Genomic DNA, 14,493 nt, shown 5'->3' with positions numbered 1-14,493 from the left:
CCCAAAAGGCAAACACCTGAAAGAAACAGCCTTTCGTGGTTCCCTGGACAAGTTCAATTTTCCATCCCTGTAAATCCACCCTGTGAATAAAAATGAGGCAGAAATCCTGTGAGGCCATGAGCTTCGTGGTAGAGCTGGCCAAGGAGAAGCAATGCTCACACAAAGCAGGGACAAACCAGTCCCACCTCCCTGCTGCTCCACCAAGTGCTGTGACACGGGATCCCACATTGATAGGCTTCATCTTTGCTTTATTTTAACCCTGCCCTTCCTTCAGAGGATCACAAACGTAGAAGAAGAAGGTTTTCCAGAGCTCAGGACAAAACTGTTGAAAAATAACAGTTGTATTGCTGACCACAAGGGCTTCCTGTGTAATGGAAACCTCTGCTCCAGAAACCCACTGGGCACCTTCTTTGAACAACCCCACCCATCACCAGAGCCATGGAGCACCTAGGTGATGGAGCTGTGATGTAGAAAGAGGGATGCATGCATGTCTTGAAAATAGTTTCAGGAAGCTTCTCTCTGCTGGGCTCCACACGCCTTGTAAGAAGGGAAATGTGTGTGGTGTTTGTTTGTTTGTTTTTTCTTGTGTGTTTTTTTTTTGTTTTGTTTTGTTTGTTTGTTTGTTTTTTTTTCCTCTAAGATGTGAGCCGTATGATGGCTGTGGCTGCTGTTTTGTGAACAGGCTGCAGGCATCCCACCTGAGCACAGCTGGAGGTGCTCTGCAGACCAAAGATCCCAAGTCAGTCACTCGTCCTGCTTTATAAATTTAATACGAAGTAATTCAGGCAGGGACTCAAGTGCTTTGCTGAATTGGGGCTTCGGGGGAAAACATGCTGGATTTTTTTTCTTGTGATAAAATCTCTCTTATCTTAAGCAGGTATTTATCAGAGCTTGGGCAAAACCACTTATATGTTGCTTGGAAGTCTTTCACAAAGATCTCATTGGTGATAACCTGGACACCAGCATGCAGGCGTTTCGGGGAAAAAAAAAAAAAAGAGCATAAACCAGCGCTGTGTGGGTGAGTTAAATGGGAGAGGGAGAAATCATCCAGTTTAGCTATTTTTAGGCAGACAACTGTGCAGATGTGAGACACAAATAGAGGAGAGCCGGGTGAGAGCCAGCCACGGTGGAGACCTTGATGGCCAGCTATTCATTTCAGAAGAAAATTGGCAGTGAAAGGGATCTGGTCAGCATTAAGCTCTGGCAGCACTTGCTCTAATCCTGTTGAGCTGACTTCTTGCTGCCACTCAATTAAATGGCTGCTTTACGGGGAGCAGCAGATACACCAGGTGGAGGCGGCTGTCTCACTGTTGGGTTTTCTTTTGAACACCAAGATTGGTTTTCAATAGCACCCAGGCACTAAGCTCTTGCTAAATAACAAATTAATTCTGGACCCATCTTGGGTCTTCAGCAGATCTCATGGCAATCAACTTCTCAGTTAAACTCCATGCAGTGCAGAGATTAAAAAAAATAATAATAATAATAAAATATATATATATAATATGCTTGCAGATTGGCAGCCTGATTATTTCATTGCATGCTCCTCACTTCAACAAGAGTCACCGACTGACTGCTTCAGGCAATAGGTGAAGATTATCTTTTAAATACAAGCAATGAAGTTGCAACTGTTTATGTCTCTACCTATTTTTGGAGGAGACTCAGATGGTGCATGTGTATGTTAATGCCTCTCGTTAACCCCGTATCAAAAGGCAAACATAGTAAAGCTATGGACAAAAGTGGTAGTTTAATCACTTTTTCCCCAAGTTTCTGTTTTCCTGCGCCTGGATTTTTCATGGGGTCTCAACCAATTTTGTTCTCCATCTCACAGTGCTCTTTCGAAAGGATTAAAAGAAACTTGAGAAGTATGAGAAATGTGGCTGTTCCCGTCTTTACGCCACTAAGATGCAACATCGGCTCTACAGCACTTGAAAGCGATGTGTTGGTAAGTCACGTCTATGGTTGTGGTGTCAATGGGGCTGGAAAAGCAGGGCTGGAAGCTGGGTCAGCAGCTAGATGTGGGTGCCTGGGCACCAGTCACAGCCATTCTGGATCTCCGTGTTTGTCTCTGCCTTTAAAATAAATTAAATATCTCTTTATTGTGGCTGGCAAGCAGCCAAGGATGGCTCAGCTGCGATGCTCCCCAGGATGAGCTGTGCGCACTGCGTGTGGATGGTTTTGCTCAATAACCCCTAGGCAGAGGAAGACAAAATTGCCAAAGCCTGGAAAAATGGGACTTGTTATCCGTAAGACCCCTGAGCTAAAACATTGTCTTTGCTCAGCAGAGGAGACTCATTGCTTTAAAGCAGGCTCTCCTCAGCCCTAGGCGCCACGAGGGAGGACGGGATGGCCTCTTGTCAGCGGTGACGGGTTACTTTTTGCCACGGGATTACTTTACTGGGAGGCTCAAGCCTCAGCAGGGGTTGAGTGTGTGTGTGTCCGGGAGGCAATAACGCTGTGCTGATGTTCTCCCACACCGCCAGCCCCCGGTGCAGTGAGGTGTTACAGGCAGCATTCATCTTCCCTGAATCACTGACAACACGTCCTCGTGCCGGGAGCCGTCTCTCTCTGTATTTCTTCAGTATGACCGAAGAAATTTCAGTCATACTCCATGAGATACTGTTATAGCTTCCCCCAAATCTACCACTAACCTTCGTGACAGAGTCCCATGTGGATGGACCTGTAAAACATTTCCCACGTTGGAAGCTTCCCATTAAACCTTTCCCACGTTTCCTTCGTACTGCACACGTTGCATCTCCTTGGTGCTCTGCTGGCCAGTGAAAACCGTGGGGCTTCAGCTAGATTGCAGTAGAGGGAAAGGAGCAGGATTAGATGCATTCGGGTAATGACTTGTATATGCATTAAATATTTTCCTGATTATGGTTTTGGATAATTGGGGGAAATTTCAAAGTAATTAGAAGCCACTAAAGGGACATGATGTTGTTTCGTGTAGTAAGCTCTGATTAACTGAAGTGTGGAAAATCTGTGCTGAAGGAAACAGCCGAAAACTTAGGGTATGTCTTTCCTACTGAGCAGGCCATTACAGCACTCACACAACCAGAGGTCATCTGGAAGAAAACCTCGGTGCTGGAGACCCTGCTGTCACCCTTGGGAAGTCACTGCTAGGGCTGCAATTCACCCCTGGTCCTCCACATCTGGTTTTTGTCTTAGTCCTGATGCCAGCAGCTTGATTTTTGTCACACCCCTGAGGCTTGTGGAGGTCTTCCCTTGGGTTTGTGCGTTGCCCTGACTCCTTCAGGGAGATGCCAGCTGCTGCCCTGGGTCTGCATTCACACGTTGGCTGAATAGCTGCTGGCACCATCCCTGGATTTATTTAGGGGATGTGTGGATGTGGCACTTATGGACGTGGTTTAGTGGTGGACTGGGGGATCTTAAGGGTCTTTTCCAACCTGATTCTATGGGTTTAAGTGGCAGCGCCATCTCCAGAACCACAGCCTCGCTCTCTGAATGTTGGAGGTGAAATCCAAATGACCCCAAACCGAATTTATCCCCAGGCTGTGCTGGCAGTATGAACTGCTGTGCTGCTGATCACCATGTGGCTTTTTAGCTGTGCCTGTTCCTAAGGCTTCCAGCTGCGGTCACCCATTTTCCCTGTCCCTATGTCCAAAGCAAACCCCAGAAATCTCCCAGAGACAGTCTGGACACAGACCATCCAGGAGATGTCTGTGGTTACAGAAAGCACTGGGGTTTTCCCTGAAAACCCTGAAGACCAAGCTGAAATAGGTAGCTCTATGCAGAACATGCACAAGGCATAAACACGGCGCTCACCTTGTGTCTGTCTCACGTTAAGCATTTCTTAAATACTACAGGTACGATATCGTATTCTTTTTCCCCTTTTTAATCCACTGGGGAAGGGATGTGGCTTATCACACAAGATAATCTGCGAGCTGAATATAGAGCTGTCAGCACGTGGAGGTGGCAGCCCTTTAAGGTGCTGTGATGGTTACGTTGGGTACCTGCATCAAGCAGCGTTCATTTCAGCCTCAGAAAGCCAAATCCACCTCGTCTCCCCTCCCTAGGGGGCTCCGTAATTCAAATCATTGATATGCAGCAGTGGGATACGTGGCAAAAGGGTTTTCCTGACATTGTGCTGTAGGTAAAATTAACTCCCTCCCGTGACCTGAATCACCCCAGCGCAATACCCAGCGGTGTGAAGCTGTTTCTGAGGCTTTTTTTTTGAACGGTATTTGCAGGCTCCGTGCCCTCCATAAGATGCTGATCCTGTAGGATCCTCGTGGGATGCCCTGTGCAGACCAGCTTGGCTTTGCATCTCCTGCCAGCCCAACCCCGCAGCATCCCAGCCCTTCCCAGCACCTGCTGGAGGTCCTGGAGGAAAATTACAGCAGGAGGAAAGCCCCTGGTGCCAGCTCCCATCGCCTCGCACCTCTCGTGGTCCCCAGCCCTGCCCCGTGCCCTTGGCAAGGCACGGTGGCTTCTGCTGGGCTCTGTGTCAGTGCGTCCCTGCTGCTTCTTGCCTCTGGTATCAACAGAGCCTGCCTGGCGGGTGGGTGGGTGTGAGATTTATGTTGCAAGGAAATTCAGGGAAGCTTGAGAGTTTCTTATTTGTTTCTTTTTTTTTTTCTTCTTTTTCCTACAAAGCTTTTGAAAGTCCACTGGGGACCCCTAATGTTTGCCTGCCGCAGAAGCACACGCCTCCGAGCTGAAGCTGCAGGAGCCTCTTTGGGTACCCCTGGGTTCGCTTGTTTTGGGCGTTCCAAGGTAAGAGCCCCGGAATGCTTTGGGGTGCAGAAATCTTCGTGCTGCCCACGTAACATGTGGGAATCCCTTGTGCCCTGAGCCATGACAGCAGAAACGTGTAACATGTCCAGCAGAAAAGTCAGTCAGCAGAAGGAAAATAGCGCTTGGCTTGCTCCCTAGCAAGACATCGTCCATTCAAGCGAGCAATCATTAAAGGGGAAAATACATTCATAAAGTGGGTGGTATGGCAACAGGAATTACGGTCCTTGTCAAAGGCAGTGGGAGGAATAACCCTATCAGAGTTGTGTGTTGTTTTTTTTTTAAGGCCGCTCCGCAGCCCCGAGATCAGCTTTATTCTCAGCTCTCTGAGTGCCACCTCATCCAAAAATGCTGCTGTCATCTTTCCCAGACCAGAAGCATCATTGCTGCCTCCCACCCTCAATGCTACAGAGGAACCAAACCTATCCGAAGCATCACACTGTGCTTGCAACGGGGATAAATTGCCCTTCTCTCTTTCCAGCCTCCAGCCCCAAAGCCAAGTAAATCAGCAAAACCTGGACTTTAAGTGGCTTCTAACGTACTGAAAGTCAATTAGAGTGATTAAAACGGAGCTGCTAACCACAGGTCTTCATCACCGGTGCCGTGCTGAACATCTATTCTGTGTGGTTTGCAAGTAAAAGTGCATGGAGAGGAAAGGATTTTTTTTTTAAAGCAGCCAAATTGCCTCTAATTAGCAACACAACTGTAGTCAAAACATAATGTGAGGATAATAAATTGATATTTGCATAATGGAGACACTACCCAAATGTACTTCAAATAAGCTGAATTGGATTATAATTAGAGCTGCGTTTTGGGAAAGAAAATCCTCCTAATTGCCTCCGTACCGACAGCATCAAGGAGGAGAGGGCTGCAGGCACAGGGCATGGCCCCGAAACAGCACGGCAGGGCTGGGGGCCTGCGGGAGTGGCTCCAAAAGGCAAGGCAGCCTGCCTCTTTTCCTTTTTTCCTTTTTTTTTTTCCTATGTTGGGAAACACTCCCAAAGCAGCTGCTGATGCTGGGAAAACCCCAGGAAGCTCCTGGCTTATTTTCTACAGCCAAACCAGCAGAGCTGAGCTGCGGGGCGCGAGGCATCGCATGCCTCAGCAAATGAGGATGAGTTGAGGAGCCTGTGACTGGGCGGGTAGCAGCAGCAAAGCATCCTCCTCCCTCAGCACTGTGCTTCGTGTGGTTGTGCTGAAAGAAAACCTGGGGGAAGGCTTGTGGAAAAATAAGTTGGGTGGGAGAAACGTGCCTCTCTGGGGAGGCCATGTGGGGATAACAGTGCAAGTGCTACTTCTGTGCCTTGCGAGGAGCCTGTGGACAAGGGGAAGTATTGGTGCTGCTCCAGGTTGCCACAGCCTTCTGCCAGGTTTAGTCAACCAGCAGTTGCTTGTCTCTGTTGGTATGTGTGCACGTTGGCTCTTATTTCCCAATCATTCAATTTAATTACATTCCCCCCAAACTGGTGATGGCGAGCTTGTTAAGGAAAGGCAGCTACGCAGTGAGGGCATTATTTATCTTTGCTATGAAGCCAGGGTTATTTCTATTACAAATGACACCACGCACGTGTGTCCTGCTGATTTATGATGGCAAAGATGAGCTGTGATCATTCATTGCAGCACACGAAATACACACGGCACATCTGCACCTACACGCTCAGGTCAACGTCTGGATCCAGCTTCGTAGAGCAGACGAGTTGGTGCAAGATGTGATTACCAGCTGGCAATTAATTATTGGTAAAGGTGCAGAAGAAGGCAAAGCTGGAAGGGCATTGGTGCAGGCTTTCAGGGCAGGTTTCGGCTCTTGAGGATGTTCTCCAAAAGCTCCTGAGCTTCTTGGAGCCCGTGGGCTGCAGCCACACTGAGGAGTTTCTCCACTTCCCTGAAGGACGTGAAATCTTTGTTAAAAAAAATAATCTAGAAAAAGGTCTGGTTGGTTCCTATCTGACTTTTATTTACCCAGATTTTTATTAGAGGGCCACGACTACTCGATCTGAAAGAATCTGTGATGCCAACTCTCTAATATTCAGAAAACGATCTGTTTTTCTCTTTGCTTTTCCCTATGGTCTGGGTGTGCATATTTGGGGTTTGGTGATTCTCCCAGCCTAATCACACTGAAGCAGAAATGATTTGGAGGTCTTACGTACACCTTATAAAACTGAACAACTGACTCTGCCTATCTCAGGAGGAACGGGGCCCTCCTCTGCAGTGGAAAGGGGCAGGAGCAGCCGGTGTTACCCTTCCTCCAGCGCTGCCGTCATGTTTCGGAGAGCTCCCAGCGCCAGGTTGAAGGAGGAGTGAGGGTGGCCCTGTCCTGCCGCCTGCCTGAAGAAGGAGAGGGGGCAAGGAAGGCATAAAGGAAAATACAAAACATAAACTTAATTCAACTATTTCCCCTGTGCACCTGTCGTCTCAAACTCAAGACTTTTTTTGGCCTCCCCCTGGCTTAAAATAAGCGTGAGAGGACAGGGAAGGCAGAGTGAAGTGTCTTGACCCCAGGCGAGACTCAGGGAGGGCCGGGCACGCACCATGGTGCAGCACACCTCTCCCCACAAAAATATCACCAGTTCTTTTTCCTCCTCCCACACCCCGACAGGCTTTCCCAGAAAAGAGCCAGACACCGTGTCAGGAGTTGTTTTTTTTTTTGCACCTCACCTGAACCAGTGCATGGCCAGGTCCTCGCTTTTCTCCACTCCAGCTCCTGAGAGGGAAACAAAGCAGCAGAGTCGGGGTGAGGACGTAAAATACGATGCCACGTTTGTGTTCCCTGTGCACAAACGTCCTCTGGCAGGGATGGTTACCTTGCAGATACCTCTGCCCCACGATGTGCTGGGCATGGGGGTACCCTAGGCAAGCATACACCTGAGCCACGCAGAAATGGAAGCCCTGGTAGCACAGCACCATGTACAGCAACAGCAGGGTGGCCGCAGCCACAGCCACCAGCTGCAAAAGAGGAGGTGTGAGGAGAGAAAGGAGCAATCTTTGATGCAGAGCTGCTTCCAGCACCCATTAAAGCCAAATAAGCAAAATCTTCTGCAAGCCCTTCATTGTGCTCCCCGTGAGCACAAAACCCTGGGGGCTTTGCAGAGGCTGCACTGACACTGCCAGACTCAGCGCTGCCTCCCCGAGCCCCTCGCTTACCTCCCAGGTGCTCCACGCCACGCTGGGGGGCTCCCCACCTCGCGGGGAAGGATTTTCCTCACGGGAGCCAGCGCTGCCCCTTCCCACCCATCGCCGCCGTGCCGGGGGCTCGGTGTCCCCCATGGCTCCCCGCTGCTGGAGCTCTGAGAGCTGCCTTCCTCGCCGCAGGTCCCCGTGGTCACCTTCTCCCAGCTTTGCTCCTGATTTATGGTGGTCGCAGCCCAGCTGCTTGGCTGAGATAAGAGGGATCACGGAAAAGGTGACCATCCTCCGCCAGTGCCCTTTGAAACTGCTACCATTCAACTCTGTGCTGGATGCTCCTCCGCCTTCAGACTGCGCCAGGGTGGGTAGACAGCTAAATCTGGCAAAGTTGAGGAAGAAATTAAAAGTAAAATGTTTGCTTTTCCCACAAGAAGGCAAGTGCTTCGCGAGGATGCTACTCAGAGCCACAGATGTTGAGCAGTTTGTTAGCTCAGTTGCTTGGGCTCCACAGGGTCCTGTCGGGCTTTGAATGAGTGAAATAAGATGCGGGCCTACCCCTAGGTGAGAAAATCAGAAAGGGTGCAGTGAGCTATAACCAGGGAATTATTTACATTTATATAATACATGTAAAATATATAATTAACAACCCCTGCTCTCCCCCAAAGTTCAATGAGATGGGATTATTGTTATTTTTTTAAGCTGGAAAAGGGCTTACATGCTAAAGGCGGGCATTTTCTAGCTGTGTAGTTGTGCCTTTATTCATCTGCAGTGACTCCACCTAGTGAATTCCAGACGGTAAATCATGTTTTGCCTTCACAGCTCAGCACATGGCTGCTTTTTAACACCAGGTACTGCCTCCTGCCTGTTACCTTTCTGCTCTGGAGCCCTAGCCAAGGACTGTCACTGAGTGGCAAGGTAGATGAGATCCATCTCATGCAAAGGGCTGACCTTGCCTGGTTGCCTAAGAGTAAAAAAAAATTAAAAGTTTTTTTTTCTTTTCTTTCCAATCTTGCAACAAGGGGAGTGCCATGCTGTGGTTTTGAAGGCAGTGATGACTCAGCCTAAAAACCCTTATCGAAGAGGAAACCCTTCATCCGTCTGCATTGAGGTAAAGTTCTCATTTCTGGTGTTGTGCTGCCATCGTGGGGCCAACCTTATTTGCTTGGTCATGGCCACACTACAGTCTGAGGCCCATCCTCATGCTCCTCATCCTCTTGATCAAAATGCAAAGCATTTTCAGGGTGTATGAAGCGAATGGGACATGAACAGTTGCACTGTAGGGTCAGCTGCTTCTAAAGCAAACCCTGAGGAGAAGGACATAGGCTGCAGTGTCCTTATGCTCATTTACCCTTTTTTTAAAGCTACAATTATTGGAATTTAAAGTTAAAGATGAAAAACAACAGCAACAACAACCTCATGGAGTTATTCTGCTTGGGAATGAACCAATCTGTAGCTGCAGATCCCAAATTTTGGCAAAAGTAAGCTCCTGAGTTACTGTTACCATTGCTCATAAAGGAGTATCTGCAGTAGATTCACCCTGACACCTGACCTAGCTCAATGAAATTACACTTTTCGCTGCACAGTCAGGTCCTGGTGCTTGCAGTTCTTCATTGCAGGTGACTGCAGTGACACATGGGAAAGTGTCATTACTTGCTCTTTAATTAATGGCACGTTATCAGTGAGGGGCATGCTTGTGCTATAAGCCAGATGTGGTCATGGTTCTCATGCCTGCAGTGAGCTTGAGCTGCTTCTCTGCAAAAATCAGCCTTCAGCACAAGGAAAAAGTAAATTGGGTTGTCGATGCAGCAGCCAGTGATGGCTGTAGTAGCTGCCTCCTACCAGCACAGAAGAGTTGGATCACTTCTCTTTGCCATGGCTTTGGCAAGGAAAGGACAAAGGGCAAGTGGTGTTTCTATTTCCCCTTTCATCTACAGCAAACAAGTTTTGAAGAACGACTTCCATCTCGTACAAATGAGCATTTTGATTGAGAACCTGGAGCCAGCCACGTTCAGGAAAACACATTTTTCCCCACATTTCTTTTTCACGTGAAAGGTTTTGCTAATCATGTGGTTTCTCCTTTCCTCCTTGCTGTGTCAGTGTGGTTAGGGCTGGAAGCACTTAAATGCCCCATTTCAGTTGAAAGGTGGATGTTGAATGCTGGAAGGAGAATGGGTGGCTGTGACTGGAAGGAGCTAATAGGACAACATCACTGTTCAGGAGACCTGGAGCCTAGACTGAGTCCCAGGGAGACAAGAAAGGAAAGAATAATAATGGATTGCGCCAAAACCTGTATGTGAACACTGTGTTTGTCCCTTCTCATTTGTTTTCCTAAGGTTTGCTATGCTTTGTCCCGAATGAAGAAACATACAATTGTTGAAAGAATGGTAGATGAAGGCTATGAAACCAAAATAAGCCATGCCCCTAGCACATTGCCAGTTCAAAGCAAACACACCGACCTCGCCACCTCAGACAGAGTCCAGGCACTGCCTCAGAGTGTCACTGTCTGATTAGCCTCAAGGAGTTTTTCCGATTCACTTTGTTAGGAAAAGAAACGGGTATAACCCAACTGATATAACTGGCACGAGTCTATTTAATCAAAGCATCCCCTAGGCACTGGCAACATGGGGCAGATTGGATTCCCCCTCCTTGTTCGCCAGCTTGAAGGTGGTTGAGTGCATGCTCACACATGACTTTAGAGCACAACACCAGTGTGAATGCTCCTCACCTCAGTTACCCTGCTGGATGGAGCTCAGATGGAGGTAGCAAGGGGGACCGAGGTGTGCAGCAGGAAGGCCTTCCTTGCAGGGCAATGGGCAGGAGGTGGGCAAGGACGTGTAGCTGGCATGGTCCCTGACAGGCTCTGGTTTCATTTTGCCTCCACAACCTCCCTTCACAGCTGGCTAAGCAAGAAGGAGATAAAAATCTATTCAGACCAGCCATTCTGGCACAATTAATAGCAGACAGAAAGGTGTACAATAAGCAGGACCGTAGCTATAAGGGGAGCTCGAGTCTCTCCGATAATCAGCATGCACACGTTGTCTGCAGATCTATTACAGAGATGTGTGAAGCTGTTTCCAGATACCAGATTATCAAACGTATCTGTTAAACCCAGCAATTGCCCCCATTCATCACCACACGCGGCACCACAGAGCAGGTGATCCTCCTGAACCCAGGCACGGCAGCCAGCAGGGAGACCTGAGGGAGACTGCCCTTTCAGGTGCAGTTGCGGGCAGCTGTGCTGCTTCTTTGTCCATTTTAGATGGCAATTAACTCTGTTAACAAGGTCACAGACTTGTGATGTATCCAGACAATACCACATTCACGGCCTGGTGGTTAGTGAGGGGTGGGAAGGGGTCCCTGCTTTGCAGGATGAGTCCATCCAAGTTGCCTAAACGTGCCTTATGGGCTCCTGTCCTTTACTGCGCTGGACATGCTACACAACAGAATAAAGAAACCCTTCCCTTGTGCCCTGGTGTGCCACAGCTAGGTGCTTGAAAACCAGAAATGTCAGAAAATAGATCTGTAAATCCACACGCTAAGCAAAACCTACGTCTACCCTGCACTTTGCAGACAGAGGAAAATTAACCCTGCACATTGTCCAAGCTGATCAGAGGGACCTATCAATGTTAATTGGACCAACAAAGGCCAATTTACTGTGCTCTGCCCCATTGAAGCGTATCTTCCCACCCCCACCACGAGGTGGTTGTGCTCTGAGAGACATCTGAGTCAGTTTTAACTTCTCACTTCTGAAATATTAGGGAGGGAGTTGTGGCGAGGGGCTTGTAGCGTGAGGTGATCCGAGACTAGTTTCACACCCTGTGGCACGTCCCTAACCCTACATAAACTGCATTCAATACGCAGACACCTCAGCATTAGCTTCGTAGCTACGTGCCCTGCTCTTCGGTGCGTGCTGAACGGGGCTAATGGGAACCTCAAAGGAGGCTGTAGCGAGGTGGGGGTTGGCCTGTTCTCCCACGTGCCTGGTGACAGGACGAGGGGGAATGGGCTAAAGTTACGCCAGGGGAGTTTTAGGTTGGATGTTAGGAAGAACTTCTTTACTGAAAGGGTTGTGAGGCACTGGAACAGGCTGCCCAGGGAAGTGGTGGAGTCACCATCCCTGGAGGTCTTTAAAAGACGTTTAGATGTAGAGCTTAGGGATATGGTTTAGTGGGGACTGTTAGTGTTAGGTCAGAGGTTGGGCTGGGTGATCCTGAGGTGTTTCCAACCTAGAAATTCTGTGATTCTGTGGGGTTCTAAGGGAAAGGAACGAGACCTCAACCAACTCCCGCAACCTTCTGTAAAATCTGGATTGTATTTTTATTTTTATTTTTATTTTTATTTTTATTTTTATTTTTATTTTTATTTTTATTTTTATTTTTATTTATTTTCCAACTCAAACCCAACTCCCGCTGACAGAAACCACCAGCACCTCCGAGCACCGTGACCCAAACCCCCAGCGCCAACCCCCCCGCCTCAGGCGCTGGCGGGCGCCTGTCCCTTTAAGGGGGGGCGGGGCCTGAGCCGCAGCGCCGCAGAGCGCCGCAGAGCGCGGCCGGCCCCGCCCCGCCCCGCCATTGGCTGTCGCTAGGGCATCGCCCCGCCCCCTGAGCGCTGTGATTGGCCGGCGGCCGGGCCGGGGTTCCCGGATGCGGGCGGCCGGGCGGTTATAAAGGGCCGGGGGAAGGCGGGAGCGGGCGCAGTTTGAATCGCGGCGGGTCGGGGCCGGTCGGTGCTGCGGGCCGGGCTCCTCGTCCTCTTTCTCCTTCTCCTCCTCCGACAGCACCCGCGCTGCTGCTCCGCTATGGTGAGGGGGCGGGGAGGTGTAGTGAGGGGGGAAGAGCTGTGTGTACGTGCGGCGGCGCCGCCGGCTCATGGCGGCGGCTGAGGGGCTGAGGGGAGGCGGCCGTTGGCGGGCGGCGCGGGCCGTTAACCGCCGGTAGGCGGCAAAGGGGGGGAGGGGGAGACGCATGCGCAGTGGCGGCACCGGGGAGAGGGAGGGGCGGCCGCGCATGCGCTGTGGGGCGGGCCGCGGCCGCTGGGGGGGGTGGGCAGTGCGCAGGCGCAGCGCGGAGGGGGGGGGGCGGGGGGGGGGTGTGAGGAGGGGGGCGCATGCGCGGTGCGGCGCCGCGGCCGCCCTCAGGGCTCTGGTGTCGTCGTCAGGCTGGAGGCAAAGCCGGGAAGGACTCCGGGAAGACCAAGACCAAAGCCGTGTCCCGCTCGCAGCGCGCCGGGCTGCAGGTGAGGAGCCAGGGAGCGGTGGAGAAGCGGGGTGGGCCTCGTGTCTGCCCGCTTGTGTTGTTTTGAGCCCTGCTGATGGGCTGCGGGGTGCGCGGGTGGTGTCAGGAGCCCGCATCCGCTGCTCCTGTAGGGTATCCCTGCGGTCACAGCCTGCTCATGTTTCTGTTACTTTCCCAGTTCCCTGTAGGCCGCATCCACAGGCACCTGAAGTCTAGGACTACCAGCCATGGGCGTGTGGGAGCCACAGCTGCTGTGTACAGCGCTGCCATCCTGGAGTACTTGACAGCTGAGGTAAAGCGCCTGCCAGGGGTGCACACACACACTGCTCAGGGCCAAAATGGCACAGTGACCACAGCCTCCTGTCTCTGGCAAATTTGGGCAGGGGTGTGAACTCTTCACTCGCTTTGCGCCAATTTTAGCTGTGTGCTTCCTCGGGGAGTTGCCAAGTATGCATGGAATTTCTTGCTTTGCATTTTCTATGGATCAAATAGCTGTGATTTACAGCCGGGGTGGAAGTCTGAAGGACTTGATAAAATGCATAGCTGCGGCACTTTGTGTCTGCTGTAAAATATTTTGTTCCTAAAGCCACACCTTGAAAGGAGGAGCCCTTAAAGATGCATCCTGTGCTGTCGCTGACAGCGCATCTGATGCAGGGAGTAAAATGGTCAAGGCCATGCAGTTGGTCTCAGTTGATTTGTGTAACTCCTCTGAAAAACATTCTTGTCTGAAGGTTCTTGAGCTGGCAGGGAACGCATCCAAAGACCTGAAGGTGAAGCGTATCACTCCCCGTCACTTGCAGCTCGCGATTAGAGGAGACGAGGAGTTGGACTCCCTCATTAAGGCAACGATTGCTGGTGGTGGTACGTAAACTGCCTGTGGCAAGGCCTCTACCCGTTTGTGAAGCGTGGAAACAAGCAAAACAGTTGAAATAACGTTATCTTAACTGTTGCTCTCCCGTAGGTGTAATACCGCATATCCACAAATCTCTGATTGGGAAGAAAGGACAACAGAAAACTGTCTAAAGGCTGCGAGGATCCCTTGTTATCTCAGGACTCTAAGTACTTCTTGTCCAGTGTTGGTGATTCCAGTGGACTGTATCTGTGAAACACAATTTTGCCTTTTTGTAACTTTAAGAAGCTGAAGCTCGCCTGAGCTTTCTAACAAACCAAATTTCTGCATTGAAGTCTTAACCGTATTTAAGTGTTACCATGGCTTCAGAGAAGCTATTGTATTTGCGGTGGGTTTTGGAGTGAGCTGACTGTTTTTAGATTGGTCCGGCGAAGTAAATGCGATTTGACGAAGTAAATGTTTTGGTTTTGTACAGACTTTTCATCCACTAGAGTGGAAATGTTCAATAAATGTTCTATGAGTACCGAC

General features: G+C 50.1%; 2 protein-coding genes across 2 annotated transcripts; one reads left to right on the top strand and one right to left on the bottom strand.

Moving 5' to 3' along the window:
* Nucleotides 1-5,815: 5,815 nt before the first annotated feature.
* On the bottom strand, nucleotides 5,816-8,408 carry LOC137856434 (uncharacterized). Its single transcript, XM_068681819.1, has 5 exons — nucleotides 7,897-8,408; nucleotides 7,557-7,698; nucleotides 7,411-7,456; nucleotides 6,994-7,080; nucleotides 5,816-6,637 (listed from the first exon to the last, which is right to left on the bottom strand). The coding sequence occupies exons 1-5, from the start codon at nucleotides 8,161-8,163 to the stop codon at nucleotides 6,541-6,543; spliced, it is 639 nt and encodes a 212-aa protein (XP_068537920.1). The 5' UTR covers nucleotides 8,164-8,408; the 3' UTR covers nucleotides 5,816-6,540.
* A 4,117-nt stretch (nucleotides 8,409-12,525) lies between these two features.
* Nucleotides 12,526-14,488, top strand: H2AZ1 (H2A.Z variant histone 1). The gene is made up of 5 exons (XM_068681820.1): nucleotides 12,526-12,682; nucleotides 13,039-13,116; nucleotides 13,294-13,407; nucleotides 13,847-13,976; nucleotides 14,077-14,488. The coding sequence occupies exons 1-5, from the start codon at nucleotides 12,680-12,682 to the stop codon at nucleotides 14,136-14,138; spliced, it is 387 nt and encodes a 128-aa protein (XP_068537921.1). The 5' UTR covers nucleotides 12,526-12,679; the 3' UTR covers nucleotides 14,139-14,488.
* Nucleotides 14,489-14,493: the final 5 nt, after the last annotated feature.

The sequence above is a fragment of the Anas acuta genome, chromosome 4, assembly GCF_963932015.1.
Source record: "Anas acuta chromosome 4, bAnaAcu1.1, whole genome shotgun sequence".
Classification (NCBI taxonomy): Eukaryota; Metazoa; Chordata; class Aves; order Anseriformes; family Anatidae; genus Anas; species Anas acuta.
Note: the sequence above shows the minus strand (reverse complement) of the source record. Positions and strands in the feature narration are given on the sequence as shown.